The sequence below is a fragment of the Columba livia genome, chromosome 7 (genome assembly GCF_036013475.1).
Source record: "Columba livia isolate bColLiv1 breed racing homer chromosome 7, bColLiv1.pat.W.v2, whole genome shotgun sequence".
NCBI classification, from domain to species: domain Eukaryota; kingdom Metazoa; phylum Chordata; class Aves; order Columbiformes; family Columbidae; genus Columba; species Columba livia.
In genome coordinates this window covers 39,909,707-39,924,720 of record NC_088608.1, presented here as the reverse complement: position 1 = coordinate 39,924,720, position 15,014 = coordinate 39,909,707, and the positions used below count along the sequence as shown (strand labels likewise).

The window sequence follows — 15,014 nt, the reverse complement described above, 5'->3', positions numbered from 1 at the left end:
AGGAAGATGCAACTAAGCCTTTCTAGCCTCCTTCTTGCTTCTGAAATAACTCAGAAAAACTATTTAGAGAGAGAAGAAACTGCAATACTTTTAATCATCACCAGCAGGTCTTTAACCTCACAGGAAACAGCAAAGGAAGGACAGATTGTAAAATATCCAGACAGACTAAAGGTCATTCTTCTCTCCCTCGGGATAAAACATTGCATCTTGCCTTAAGGACAAATATGCATCTACTATATACATGCCATCACACAGAACATCCACATCTCTTCACTGACACACCAAGTTTATATTTGGAAGCAGAGAGGCCTGGCCACGGTGAGAGAGAACCATGAGGGACACCGAAAAAGCCCAGGACATTCCCACTGTGACAGGACTGACCCAGGCCAGCATTATCCAGTGGCTGCATGGTGAAAATCACAGAATCCCAGAATGTCAGGGGTTGGGAGGGACCTGGAAAGCTCATCCAGTGCAATCCCCCCATGGAGCAGGAACACCCAGATGAGGTTACACAGGAAGGTGTCCAGGTGGGTTGGAATGTCTGCAGAGAAGGAGACTCCACAACCCCCCTGGGCAGCCTGGGCCAGGCTCTGCCACCCTCACCATCAAGAAGTTTCTTCTCCTATTTAAGTGGAACCTCCTGTGTTCCAGTTTGTACCCATAAACCAGGTGGGTTTGAATGTCTCAGAGCAGGAGACTCCACAGCCGCTCTGGGCAGCCTGGGCCAGGCTCCGGCACCTCCCAGCAAAGACGTTTCTCCTCGTGTTCAGATAGACCCTCCTGTGTTTCAGTTTCCTGCTGCCCCTCACCCTGGCGTTGGGCACCACTGAGCAGTCTGATCCATCCTCTGACACTCTTCTTGTAGGGGAATCAGGCAGGAGCCGCCACACTGCACTTACCCAGGGAGAAACAATGGAACTCAGGCTTCCCAAGCCTGCCTAAAAAACACTGGAAATCCTTAAGCCCTGCCTTAGCTTAACCACCTGACAGACGAATGTTTCAAAACGCGAATTGTCAGTATTGCCCTTGAACCATCCACCGAGGGCTTTTGGGGGGCACAGCTCATGTCTGGGCCCCACCATGGAGCAGGGTGACCCAAATCCCTTCAGACTGAGCCCAAGCTGCAGCAGTGCTGAGCTGCAGAGGGGCCAGAGGAATCTCCCACCGCTCCACACCCCATAAATCCTTTGCTAATTGCTTTACTGCTGCTATTTGTGAAGATAAAGGAAAAGGATTAATTAACTAAGAGAGAAAAGCACACATGTCCCTAGCTGAGCTTCATTAATTGATATGGGAGGGAGAAAAATCAATTAACAAATTCCTTTGCCTTCCTGATCAGCCTGGAAACAGAGCTGTGGCAGTTTTGGGGGGGATTGTGAGTGGTAAAAAAGGAGACCCCTCTCAACATGGCTGTGAGTGATTCTTTCACCCCACCGAACTGCGGGTCTGGGAGGGCTGTGCTTTGTAGGTATTTTGCAACTTGATGCCAACAGGCAGGAATATAACAATGTCAGACAGGTGATGTTTTTGGGCACCATCCCTCTTTAATTTAGGTGTTTTACTCTTAGCAGAGAGTCATTTGCTTGTGGCGAGAAAGTCTAACTCTGAAAATAATCATTACACGGTTCCCAGGCTGCGGAAGTCTGCACGTGATTTTCTGCAGTGAAAGCGAAGGGAACAGAATGGACGAGAACACCACATATTGCCTGTATTTGTACCATTCCTCTGTCTTCTTGAAGCTGTATACAATTCGGAGCTATACCCAGGCAGAGGAATGTACCCGAGGTCCCCGTTGTGCGGCACAGGAGCTGGAGGAAACGAGCGGTCCCGGGGGAGGCGGGCGGGAAGGAAGCGTTTGATGGATGAGGTTCGAGAGGTCTCAGTGTCGCTGTGTCATGCCCCGGTGAGGGCTTCTCCAGGCACAACGAGAGTGGTTTCCATCGCCTACACAAACAAGGGAGGATGTTCAGCATCTGGGTTGCGATGCTGAACCCCAAAAACTAAACAACCCCAAACTAAACAAACAACAACAACCAAACAACAACCATCAAAAACCCAACTCACAGCATTTCCATAGTTTCATCTGAAGCAAACAGAGTGAACCAGATGTAATGCAGTCGATTGTTTAGGCACTCTAAATCATTACTTTGCGTTAAGAAACACAGATGGGGGGACAGTTGTAATTATCAGCTGAGAATTACACAATTTGAATCCAGCGTCTTGGGCGGCGATTCTTAAGTTGCGCTGTCACTGTCTCCCAGGGACGAAACCAGTGAATAAAGGAGAAAAAGAGAGCACGAGCACCGAAATAGAGAGGAAAAGCTGCAGAAGAGGGACAGAGCAACCTAATAAATAAAACAGGAGCCTGAAGCGAAGAGCTGCTTTCTCAGAATATGAACATTTCCCTTCCCCTTTCATGTGCAATGCGGTGTGAGGTGCGGGGCAGCGGAGCTGGGGCACAGACATGGGTGGCAACACGGCTCCTTCCCCACCTCTTCCCTTAAAGAAAACAAGACAGAGATAGCGAAAAAAGAGCTTTGCGTTTCCTCTGCTTGGGCCTTCAATTGGGAAAAGGAAAGGAATGAATTGTTGGTGCTCAGTTTGCAAACCGCTTGTTCCAGCTCCAGCCCAGGGGGCTCAGCCGCTGGGGGGTTATCGACTTTTGGGGTTGTTTCTGTTCATAAACACTCTTGCATTAAAAATAGACCCGACTTTTCTTATAATTCTGTGCTCATGAATAGGAAGAGACTGACACACAGTGTCTTTTTTTTTTGAGTAACTTTCAGAAAAAATGTTTGAGATTATTTACATTTTGGGGTTTCCACATGAGCTCCAATCCCGATTGTCATTTCACAGAATCACAGCATCACAGAATCGACTGGGTTGGAAAAGACCTCAGAGGTCATCAAGTCCAACCGCTTCTTTTTATCATGTTTGAAAAAAAAAAAGAGGTGACTTCACGCACTACCAATAAATCAGATTTTCTCAGAAAAGTTTTCAACAAACAAACAAACCACTCTTTTCCAAAGTGATTTCGATGAAAATCAGCCGCAGCCCTGCTGGTGCGTACCCAGAGCACCCGAGAGCCGGTCTGACTTTAAAAACACAAAACACCAAACGGCTTTAAGATATGCTTCTGAAGCACGTCTAATTTTCAGATGTTTGCTGTTTCAGGCGCAGCTGCCTTAGAAATATTTGCAAAAGCGAGTTGTTCTCTGGAAAACGGTTCGGAAACGGGGCAGCAAGTGGGCAGCAATCCCTCAACTGCTCGGGTGATCCCGAGGGCCCGGGCTGGATCCGCACAGGATCTGGGGATCAATGCCTGGAGATTGTGCTGCAGGGAGCTGGGGCTGGAGGGCAGGGACCATTTCCTTCAAAATCCTGGGGGTTTGGTCTTTTTTAAAATCTTTTTCCTAGGAGTAACTTCTGCTCCAGGCGAAAACCTCAAACCTGTTCATGAGCAATGCTGAGCAGCGCAAGCTCTGAACACCTTAGAGTCCTACAATATTTATACTTTGAGAGATAGCTTGCACCTCTGTAATTTTAAAACACCGTTGCTTTTTAAAACGGCTACTGGATGCTCCCTTAGAATGTAGTACGGATCCCTGCCTCTTGAGAAATGCAGCATAAACGAGCAAGTTCATCATGAAAGCCGTGGCTTTACTGTACACGTTAGGATTTGGGAGCTCTGAGTACCCTCCCCTTTTGGATTACAAAAGGTTGTGATCGTGTCTTAAATCACAGACATTTCCTCAGCATTTGAAATAACTAAAAGAAGAAAAAAGCACAGGTTGAGTAAAAAAAATTAAATACAAATATACACACATTCAAAAAGAGAAGTGGCGTCTCCATTGCTCTGAAAGACAAGAAATGGCAACCAGGGCCCAGGCAAACGCGGGGGCTGCAACCACCACGCGGTATCAGACTGAATTCCGAGCAGAATTACAGGCGTTGCTTTGAATTTCCCAGCTTTGGTAGGTGCAAACCAGACATACGATGTTATTTCTTTTCAGCCCATATGAGAAAATGTTACATGCAGCTGAAACCTATTTCAGACAGCAGTGTTTCTTTAGCAGAATAGGATTTCTCTGATGCTTTGCTTTGCTCCATGTGCTTCTAATTATTGCTCAATTCAAACAGCTATTTCTGCATTGACTTGCAGGAATCTCAGAAGGCACCTTCTACGTCGGCAAGCAGCATAGCCCATAAATAATTTCCAAAAGTATTAAAGAGGGGAAGCTTCATAGCTTTTCATTCCAATCTGACTCTGTGGTATTTAAATAAACCTCTGTGGCTTTCCAGTACCATGGCAGGAACTCCCAGGTGGTGGGGCTGGGGGAAGAGAGGGAGGAGAGCACTAAACATACTAATGAACATGTAATTAAGAAAATGGGCCCTCATTCCCTTCAGAGGCTTCACCAGGAGGGAGCTTATTTGAAGTGCTGCTTTCTGCTTCCCCTCCCTCTGCGCGGAAGGAAACCAGTTTGGCATCTCGGAGCCCCAGTAGTCCCAGTTCCAGGAGAGCCCGGTCTGCTCCTTGTCCCAACAGCTCTGCCTCCCCAAAACGCCCATTTTTTGGGTCAGCACCGCTAGGGCCCCGCACACCAAACCTCCAGAACCAGCCGGGCGAGCGGGACCATGGGCACAAACAACCCTCTGCGAGGGTTTAATTGGAGCTGCGGAGGACAAGGGTTAATCTGCGCAAGCCCACGGGGAAGAGGGAAAAGAGAAGTAATTAAAATGTTTGTTTCTCTTGCCAATCCGATTTTGGAAGTGGAGTCGGTTAAGGAAATTTCACCCTAACCGTGGGATGGGAGCAGGGACTGGTAATTGAAGCATTCATGGGAGGAGGAGAGAGGATTTTGTAAACAGAGGCTTAGGAATTCCTTCGCCTCTTCAGACATCTGGCAGATTCTGCCTTGAATAACAGCTCTTCTGCCCTTGTTTTCTAAGCTTTGGAAACAGCGTATTTCTGGAGGCTGTGCTCATCTTTAGTGGGTCTTAACCAAGCAAAGATAAACCACTTGTTTGAACATCAGGCAGTGGCCTCCTGCCAATATGATTGTTCGATGGCAGAACCATGTCCCATGAGAGAGGGCAATAGTCCCATTATTCAAGGCATTTAAAATCAGACACATAATAGCAGGGGGCAAACAATACAATGGGTCTTTCCCATCTCTTATTTTGGGCTAAATCCGGTTCTCCTTCCTACATAAACAGTCTGAGGCTTTGATGAATATCCTGCTCTGTTTCCATTAAAGCAAGAGAAACCTCACCCGTTAACTCAGGGCAAGTGCAAACCTTCCATCTGCGCATTACAGAGGGTTTGAGATACAACCTCACGTGCCTGAGTCCATAGAAAGACAAAATTAAAACAAAAGACGTAGCACAACATAGGAGAGTGGTCAGCGCAACCAGTCACTATGTCCACACCAACCCTGGTGCGGGCAGCAAAACGTTATTCAGAGTTCACAGATATGATGGCACCATCTGCAATGAGATGGGAAATTCATGCACAAACTTGGGAAACGTGGGCATTTTTCATTAAACTGTTATGCACCTCAGTAAGCCTTATCTTGCAGAGCTGCAAGCACCAATGGTCGCGGAGAAGGGACAGAGGTGGCCGCAGTGACAGTTGCGCAAGTGGGACGGCTGGAGGAAGAGCCGCTTCGGGTTCCTTCGGGAAGGACATGGGGAGCAGAATTATTATTACAGGTTACTATTGCAACAACATTAGGGTAAAACGAGCCTGTCTCGTGATGGTCTAAACCCAGCTCACGTTCCCTATCAGCGGGTGAACAATCCAACATTGTGAATTCTGCTTCGCAACGACAGGAAGAGCTGACATCGAAGGATCAAAAAGCAGCATCGCTATGAACGCTCGGCCGCCACCAGCAAGGGTGTCAGGCAAGGGTTAAAATGCGACTGGTGTCCCCACCAGCTGCTGAGTGGGGCTGAGCAGATCGGCTTCAGGTTTGGTTTTCTCATTCAGGGAGATGAAAGCAATCAGCGGCCTGACTGCCCATCCTCGGGAATGTTTCCTAATGTTTTCTGCAACTGGGTGGTAAATGTGGAAGGCAGCGGAGCTTCCCCAGATCCTTTGGGACGCTACTGCATAAGCTAATAATTATCTTACAAATCCATGATGCAACCAGCTTTTACCTCTCTCGCTATGGGAAAGCGCATCCCCTCCAGCAGTGTCCCCTTCCTTTTGTCACCTGTGCCCTCTCCATATGCTCTTTTCAATCAGTTGCTTTTGTCTCCCATCTAATTTCCAATGAAGGCTGGGGGAGGGCAAGGCAGAAGACCAGGGACAGGCAGACCAGGTTTCTTTGGTGAGCTCAGACAAGATGCAATTTAGTGTAATCTATCAGGCTGATAGAAATTCAAGGAGATACAATAGCTCGAACTTACTTTATTTCCAATTATGCAAATCGTTATGTAAAATAGGTCAATGCATCTTTCCCCCCCCAGGGCTCCTGGCGTTTCCCCACTGCAGGGAGTGCAAATTGGGAGGTTGGGAGCTGCCAGCCTGCCTGATCACGTCAGATGGGATGTGCGCTGCGAAACGCAGAGCTTCTGTGTGTCCTGGCTGACTAAAGGGAACCGGGACCAGTGTGGCACTGAGGTGGCTGCACTGGGAGCAGCGCCAAGCAGGACAGCCAGGGAGCCCCAGCAAGCGGTGGGGTGGGGAGGGGGGTTGTTTTGCTTTCCCTCCTCCCATGGGAAGAGTTTTCTATCAGATGGGATGGGAAACAACGAAAACGATATTGGCCCTGTAAAGCAGGCTTTAAAACAGCAGGAAAGGCTGCGGTGGAGGGATGGCGCTCCTGACTCCACTTGGAAATGGAACTGGATTTATTTTGAAATGTGTGGAAAGACAGACAAGTGTTTGCTCCTAACGACCCCTCCCCGTGCACACCAGCCTGGGCAGGCAGCTCCAGAGCTGGTACCAACACTGGACGTTTCTTCTGGTACCTTGGCCTTGCCAGCACGTTGCTCGTGAAGGTTTATCACCAACAGACATGGCAGAACACTGGTGGGCAGGAGATTCGGAGAGGAAACCTTTGGAACTGCTCTGTGGTGTGGACAGATGGCTCCTCAGAGGCCGCAGCACTTTGTCCTGGTGGCTGATAGCGCAGTGCCTGCGCTCGCTCACTGATGAGAATCCCTCCTGTTGGCAGGAAACTTAAGTAATTTTGCACTCTAACACTCACAAATTTAGATCAAGGGGAAAACAGGAGGCCAGTACAAGTTTGCTTGCTGCCTTTTGAAACGTGGCTGATGCTGCTTACGGAGGTTCCCGATGCTTCGGGGCAACCTGTATTCCACAATCCTGGATTTTGCTGCTGCTTTTTCTGTTTGTTTAATAGCTGTCAGGATGTCCTAGGCTGGCTTAGCAGCCTGAGATTTTCTTAGGCCTCGATCTGCTGTTCTGAGACTGCCATTGCCTCTCTCAGTGATTGCGTCCCCACAAGCCTGAAGTTGGGTAACACCCAAGAGACTTTCTTCCTCCATCTCAGTAAATCCTGTTGCACATTCCTGCTGTCTGAGACGGCCCAGCAGCATCATTCCACACAGTGCACTCACTCCTTATCTCCCTAAGAAGTAATCTGGGACACAGCTCTCCTGCCTTCTTCCTTTCTACCTACCCTTCCACTTCTTTATTTCCTTCTCCTTTTACTTCACTCTGATTCCACGTTACGTTCAGCACAATCACCACACAGCTTTTCCAGCGCATCCCAACGCTCCCACTCAGATTGTTGTTCATGCCTTGGTCCACCAAATGGGACCGGTAGAAAACGGTAGCACGGCGGATGCCATCTGCCCTGGCTCATAAACAAATACCCAGTTAACATCTTGCCACTCATTCCTTAGCCCGAACAGCTTCCCTCACTGTCTCCCTATTGCTATTTTAATAGCTCCGAACTTGTCTCTTTACGCACAGAAATCATAACGAGCGAAGCACGGGGCAGAAAGTTTGCAGTTGCTTTGCTTGCTCTGCGCTGTCGGTGCCTGACAGTGACACGTCTCCTTTCATCCGACGTTTTCCACGGCAAATATCACAAAACGCTTTGCAGATGAAGTCAGGCGAAGTGAGGAATAGGGTGATTATCACAGATAGGTGACTCAGCGGCTCGTGGAGCGGTAGAGAAAGATGGGATGGGGTGAAAACAAAAAGGAAAGAATAAACTTTTTGAAGGTTAGTGACAGCCAAAGAACAAACAATAGAGTAGACAAGTTTATACCATGGGAGCTGATTTAGGCGAACGTGCTTAGTCACTAGGTGTAGAAAAGTACAGAATTCAGATAACAAGCCTTAACAAACGGAAAAACTGCAGTTCCTCTAAGGCCCTCACAAACTGCTGTGACTGACGAAAAGATGGTTCTTTCTCAGAAGCAACTGTTGCAGCCACGAGTCCTGCCTGTGCATATTTTGGAGGGCACAGTACTATTTTTGAAAACATATCCACTTTTAGAGAAGTAACTTTATTTTAGTAAGCCTGTTTATAACCATCAGCTTCTCCTCAACGTAACAAATGCCGAAGCTCTATGGTGTTGCTGGTATGAGGACGCATTGTTCAGGAGCAGGAGAGGAGATGGGAAACATTAGTCCAACAATTGCTGCTGGAGGTCCCAGCCAAACCCTCCTGAAAGGCCCTGCAGGACAGACAGATTGGTGGGGTGAAGTTCAGAACGGGAACAGGGGAGGGATGGGGCAAGCTGGATGATACTTGGCCTGCCTGTGATGTGAAGGAAGGTTGCTGCGGGGCTTTTACTGAGCACCAGCCGTTCCCGGCTGCGAGGACGCGCTGTCTGCGTGTTCCGGAGGCCAAATGGTTCCAGCACCCCGCGGTTCAGCGCTGCGCCTCAAAACAGGGCCGTGCCGCTCGCTCCTGTCCCAGCAAACACCCCTCATCTGGCTGCACATCCCACCTGGGCTTCCAGAGAGGAGCTGCTGCTTTTATTCTGCGAGTCCTTAAGGGGTTGCAGCAGTGCAGATGGGGATTTAGAATTTCTCCTTTTTGCTTAGGTAACACTGGGCGCTTTGGGAAAAAAAGCGGCCTTCCCCCAGCTACAGCTCAGATCTGCATGAATAAAGCGTTTATTCTGCCGGCCATGCTGCGATAACAAACCAGACCCCACGCTGGGGGAGGTGAGGGAGCAGTCACCAACACCCCCACAACGCAAAATCAGCTCGTTCTGCAGACGTACCCGGGCGCAGCTTTTCTTTTCCGCCTATTTTTCCAATCCTTTTTTAATAACTCTGGGCACAGGCAGCATGTTCAAAGCCCGCTCAGAAAGCAGCCAGTTAATTTTAGTTTGCTCGGGCCACCCTGAGCGAGCGGCCTGGGCCCCCCCTTCCTGGCTCTGCCCTGTAGCGCGGGGGGCGGGGACCCGGGGGGTTGCAGCCGGAGGGGTGGAGGCACCGGGGGGGTGGAGGCCCTGGGGGGGTGGGAGGCCCCGGGGCGGCTCCTCCCGCCCCCGCCCCGCCGGGGATGGGAAAAAGTTCGTCGCAACTTTCCCCCCCTCCGCACCAGCCCAGCGCGGGCTCCTCCCCGCCCGCCCCGCCCCCTGCGCTGCGCTGCGCGGGGATTGGCTGGCGGGCTTGGCGAGGCTCCGCCCCCGGCGCGGTTTGTGAATGGGGCCGACTGGGGGGCGGGGCTCCGCGCCGCGCCCGCGCGTATATGGGTGTTTTTTTTGGGCCGGGAGCGGAGCGGGAGGGACGGAACCGCACGGCGGACCCGGACGCACAGCCCGCAGCGGCGCCCGTCGGGAGCGGAGCCCAGCCGAGCCACGGGGACGATTGCGCCAGTAATTGGATTTTAAAAGTTACTTAAGCCCTGGAGTAAAAGACACGGCTCAGCCGGGCGCGGTAATAATCCGTTTAGCCGTAACCTAAATCGCCGGAGCCGCGCAGGCGGGCGGCGAGCAGCGCCTCCGCCCCGCCGCGGGACCCTGCGGGAGCCGGCTAGAGCCGCCGGGCTCCGCACGCCTCTCCTGCCTCACCTCTCCTGCCTCGCCGCCGCCGCCTTCTCCGGCAGAGGCAGCTCCGGAAACTTTCGCCGGGGGAGCCGCCGCCGCGCTGCGAGCGCCACCCGCCCAAGCCCGGGAAGAGTCGCGGCGGTCCGGCGGGGGCCGCGCTCCTTGCGGAGCCGCCGCCGCGCCCCCGCCCCGCGGAAGGGTCCCCGCCGATGCCCCTGGGGCGCCGCGCCGCCCGGCTCTGAAGGGCTCCCCGCGGCTGCCCGGGCCCCGGCCATGCGGGCCGGAGCAGAAGGCGGCGGAGCGGCCGCCGGCGGCTGCCCCTGGCTGGGCCTGGCCGCGCTGCTGGCCGCCCTGCTGGGCACCCCGGCTGGAGCCGCGGCGCAGCCGTACCACGGCGAGAAGGGCATCTCCGTGCCGGACCACGGCTTCTGCCAGCCCATCTCCATCCCGCTCTGCACAGATATCGCCTACAACCAGACCATCCTGCCCAACCTGCTGGGCCACACCAACCAGGAGGACGCGGGGCTGGAGGTGCACCAGTTCTACCCGCTGGTCAAGGTGCAGTGCTCGGCCGAGCTCAAGTTCTTCCTGTGCTCCATGTACGCGCCGGTGTGCACGGTGCTGGAGCAGGCCATCCCGCCCTGCCGCTCCCTCTGCGAGCGGGCCCGCCAGGGCTGCGAGGCCCTCATGAACAAGTTCGGCTTCCAGTGGCCAGAGCGGCTCCGCTGCGAGAACTTCCCCGTCCACGGCGCGGGTGAGATCTGCGTGGGGCAGAACACGTCGGACGCCCCTCCGGGGCCTGGCGGCGCGGCGGGCAGGGGGGCCACTGCCCACCCCACGGCCGGCTACCTTCCCGACTTCCTCACCCCGCCGCAGCCCCCCTCCGGCTTCTCCTTCTCCTGCCCCCGGCAGCTCAAAGTGCCCCCGTACTTGGGCTACCGGTTCCTGGGGGAGCGGGACTGCGGGGCCCCCTGCGAGCCAGCCCGGCCCAATGGGCTGATGTACTTCAAGGAGGCGGAGGTGCGATTTGCCCGGCTGTGGGTGGGTGTGTGGTCCGTGCTCTGCTGCGCTTCCACCCTCTTCACCGTGCTCACCTACCTGGTGGACATGCGCCGCTTCAGCTACCCGGAGCGGCCCATCATCTTCCTCTCGGGCTGCTACTTCATGGTGGCGGTGGCCTACGCGGCGGGGTTCTTGCTGGAGGAGCGGGTGGTGTGTCTGGAGCGCTTCTCTGAGGACGGCTACCGCACCGTGGCCCAAGGCACCAAGAAAGAAGGCTGCACCATCCTCTTCATGATCCTCTACTTCTTCGGCATGGCCAGCTCCATCTGGTGGGTCATCCTGTCCCTCACCTGGTTCCTGGCCGCGGGCATGAAGTGGGGCCACGAGGCCATCGAGGCCAACTCCCAGTATTTCCACCTGGCAGCCTGGGCCGTGCCTGCCGTCAAAACCATCACCATCTTGGCCATGGGGCAGGTGGACGGGGACGTGCTCAGTGGGGTGTGTTACGTGGGTATCTACAGCGTGGACTCACTGCGGGGCTTCGTGCTGGCGCCCTTGTTTGTGTACCTCTTCATCGGCACCTCCTTCTTGCTTGCTGGCTTTGTGTCCTTGTTTCGCATCCGCACCATCATGAAGCATGACGGCACCAAGACGGAGAAACTGGAGAAGCTGATGGTGCGCATCGGTGTCTTTAGTGTCCTCTACACAGTCCCTGCCACCATTGTCCTGGCGTGTTACTTCTACGAGCAGGCGTTCCGTGGCACCTGGGAGAAGACGTGGCTCCTGCAGACCTGCAAAACCTACGCTGTGCCCTGTCCCAGCCACTTTGCCCCTATGAGCCCGGACTTCACGGTCTTCATGATCAAGTACCTCATGACCATGATTGTTGGGATCACGACCGGCTTCTGGATCTGGTCTGGCAAAACCCTTCAGTCCTGGCGACGCTTCTACCACAGACTCAGTACGGGCAGCAAAGGCGAGACGGCGGTATGAGCCCCTGGCCCCTCCGCTGCAACATGCTGAGAACGGGGAGCACTGGCTCCCTGAGCAGGGAGGAAGGGAGGCTTTGCCAAACTTTCTCTTCCTCCCAGAGAGCCTGAAAAAGAAAAATATCCTTGCTTAAAGGATCAGACAGACTGTGTCCAGTGGTGCTTCTGCAAAAGAGGCCACTTGGTGGGATTGGAGAGCCCTTCACTCACAAGAAGTCCCCTCGCCCGTCTCTCCCGCTACCCCTGTGCAGGAACAAAACCCGGCCCAGCTAAGCCCATCCTGCCTGGCTGTGGCTGAGGGGGGGAAGGCAGCTCTGAGCAGCAGCCAGACGCTGTGCATGGCGGGGTGACCCCGGCTCGGCGGAGCGACCCGTGAGTACCGCAGAGCGGGTCCTGTCCCCTCGGCTCACGGGGTCCTTTGTACCTCAGCCCTGTACCTGTCTGCATTGGTTTTAGGGGGAGAATTTTGTTGCTGCTGCTGTAGGGAAGGAGGAGGGGGGTTGCTATTCCACACCCTGAAAAGAAATGACTTGTTGCTTTTCAGCAGAAGGCTTTTCCCCCTTGCCTTTGTTCTAGGAGACAAAGGGGGAAACAAAAGTGTTTTCTATGTAGAAAGGCATAAGCATGGGATCGGTTTTTATGGGCAAACTAACAAAAAGAAGTCGTTGAGGTTCACCCTTGGATGTGAGGAGCTCGCAGAAATAAACATTCCTTTTATGAGAAAAGGAGAAGGCAGGATGTTTCCCCACCATTCCGTACGGGTTGCTTTTCTAAGCTGAAGGAAACACAAGACTTGGAGGGCAAGAACCCAGAGCACCTGCCAAAACAAGAGCCATTAAAATATGTAAGGATACGATTTATTTTTCCCAATAAACGTGCTTTGTGCCCCGCTTTGCAGTGCGCTGGCTGCAGGTGAGGACAGGAGGAACGTTTGGCTCACCATGGCCCCTTTGTCCCTTCCCGGGGCAAGAGGGGCCAGGGTTTGGGGTTCAAACCAGCAGGAGCCCCCTCATTGCAGCTCAGCCAGAGCTGAGGAACATCCCACTGAGCACGTCTGGCAGGGACGGTCCGAAATTCCATCATCAAACGCATCGTTTTCTTTTTAAAATGTGACGGATTTTTCTGTTCTGAAATTTTTATGTTGACTTGTTCATATTTTATTTTTTTTTTTTGCATACTACTTTATATTCACTGAAGGCTTGTTTTTATAAGTGTGTGTGTGTGATTTCAGCCTCACAGGGCTTGAGGGTTTTGTCTTTTCATAATGTGCACGTGGAACAAAAAAAAAATAAAAACCCACAAACGTGTAAGACAAGTGCAGTATGTATATTTTGTAAATCTTGTTTTTGTAAGAAAATATGTATTTATGTTTTTACTTGATTGGTTTGAAGGTCTGTATGAGGCCCTGCTTCATCCCATGCACAGATCACTAAATAAATAATTTTTAATACAAGGGCTCCCGTGACGTTCTTTCAGCCATTGGGGAGGTTATAGAAAGGGGGGCAGGAGGTGGGAGAGGCTTTTGGGTGAATACGCTGGGAAAGCACTGAGCAGAGCCTGGCCTTTCTAAGCCCGCTCCAGCCCTTTGCCCTCACTTGGACCAAGAACGAGCTGATAAACCAGTTTCCTTATCTGGAACGCAGGGATAATGTCTGTTCCCATTCCACAGGGGCTGGGAATTAAACCCTTGCTCTGGCAAGGAAGCACTAGCTCCTCAATGTCTTCAGCCGCCTGTTTTCTCCCCCAGCACCTTTCCTGTCTCGGGTTTTGTTCAGGTGAATTTCACTTTAATCTTAATAACTAGCCTGCAGCCTACATTCTTTCTTATCACAGTCATCCGAAAGCTGATAGCTCCAATGGAATGCTCTAGTTTGTTGCATTATTTTACGCTGAAATGAATGTTTAGAGCTCAAGCTGTGTTGCTACAATCAGAATTTTGCACCTGTGAAATGGGGACAGTTTCCAGCTTGTCTCCTCAGCCTGTTCGCTGGGTTCATCACCCTTTTCCTCCTTAAACTATGGCTACACTGAAACCTAAGGGATAGACTCATATCTGAAAGGGAATATCTCTGTTTCCACCAGAAACCACTAATGCCGAATGCTTTTATTCCAGTATTTCCCATTAGGTACTTCTGGGTTTAAAGGCACTTAAAGCAAAATGATCCAAATCCTGGGATTTAAGTTGATTTTTAAAATGTGAGATTCTATGTGAAATTTGATGCTGGTGTAAAGTAGAAGCAATTGGTGCTCACTTTTAAGCAGCTGTGACTCGCATCAAGACCCAATTTGCTCCCAGTGGAAACAATTTGGAGAATTTCAAGTAGTGATAGTGTCCGACCTTCCGGAATAAAAATCTTTCATCCCCATTCTGATAACAAAGTCGTGTTTACTTTCAGAATTCTAAAAATTCTCTTTGTGAAGCTGTCTGGAAAAAATAACCCTTCACCAGCCTTTTCTAATTGCTGCAAAAACGTTATTTATTTCACTGATGTTTAAGCCCGCTCTCAGTTAATGTTTTTTTCATGTTTAAGACACGCTTCCTACCCTTCCCCTTTGGCTCTGTGTGGGGGTTTTGGTTCACAAGACCTTGGCAAGTAATAGTTGTTGCGCAATATCCTTGGAAGTTTATACCATATACTACATTTTTCACGAAAACTATATTAACACTGGTTCTTAGGTTTCAGAGACGTTTGTGTTACATTCTAGAAGAAAGTATTATTTCAGGCAAGTTAAACACCAGGCGTTAACAGTTCTGGAGCTCAGGAATAGCAGCAGCAAACCATGAATCCAGCTGAAAGAAATTTAGTCTGTTGCTTGGAGAGGAAAAGAAAGACGACCCTGAATCTTTCAGCGCTGTGACTGCTCCTTGAGATATAGACTATTGCCAAGCCTGCTCTATATAAACCAGGATAATTGTTTCATGCCAACACGAGCGTGTGGTTTTGGCAGCTGCAACACTGCACAGGATAATATAGGATTGGGAGAATAAATACAGCGCATGGCAGGTTCCCAAATGCCCCACTTAGAACCGACCAC

General features: G+C 51.6%; 1 protein-coding gene across 1 annotated transcript; it reads left to right on the top strand.

Moving 5' to 3' along the window:
* The first annotated feature begins 9,680 nt into the window (after positions 1-9,680).
* Positions 9,681-13,431, top strand: FZD7 (frizzled class receptor 7). The gene has a single exon (XM_021299518.2). It carries the CDS (start codon positions 10,261-10,263, stop codon positions 11,980-11,982), a length of 1,722 nt encoding a protein of 573 aa, XP_021155193.2. The 5' UTR covers positions 9,681-10,260; the 3' UTR covers positions 11,983-13,431.
* The last annotated feature ends 1,583 nt before the right edge of the window (positions 13,432-15,014 follow it).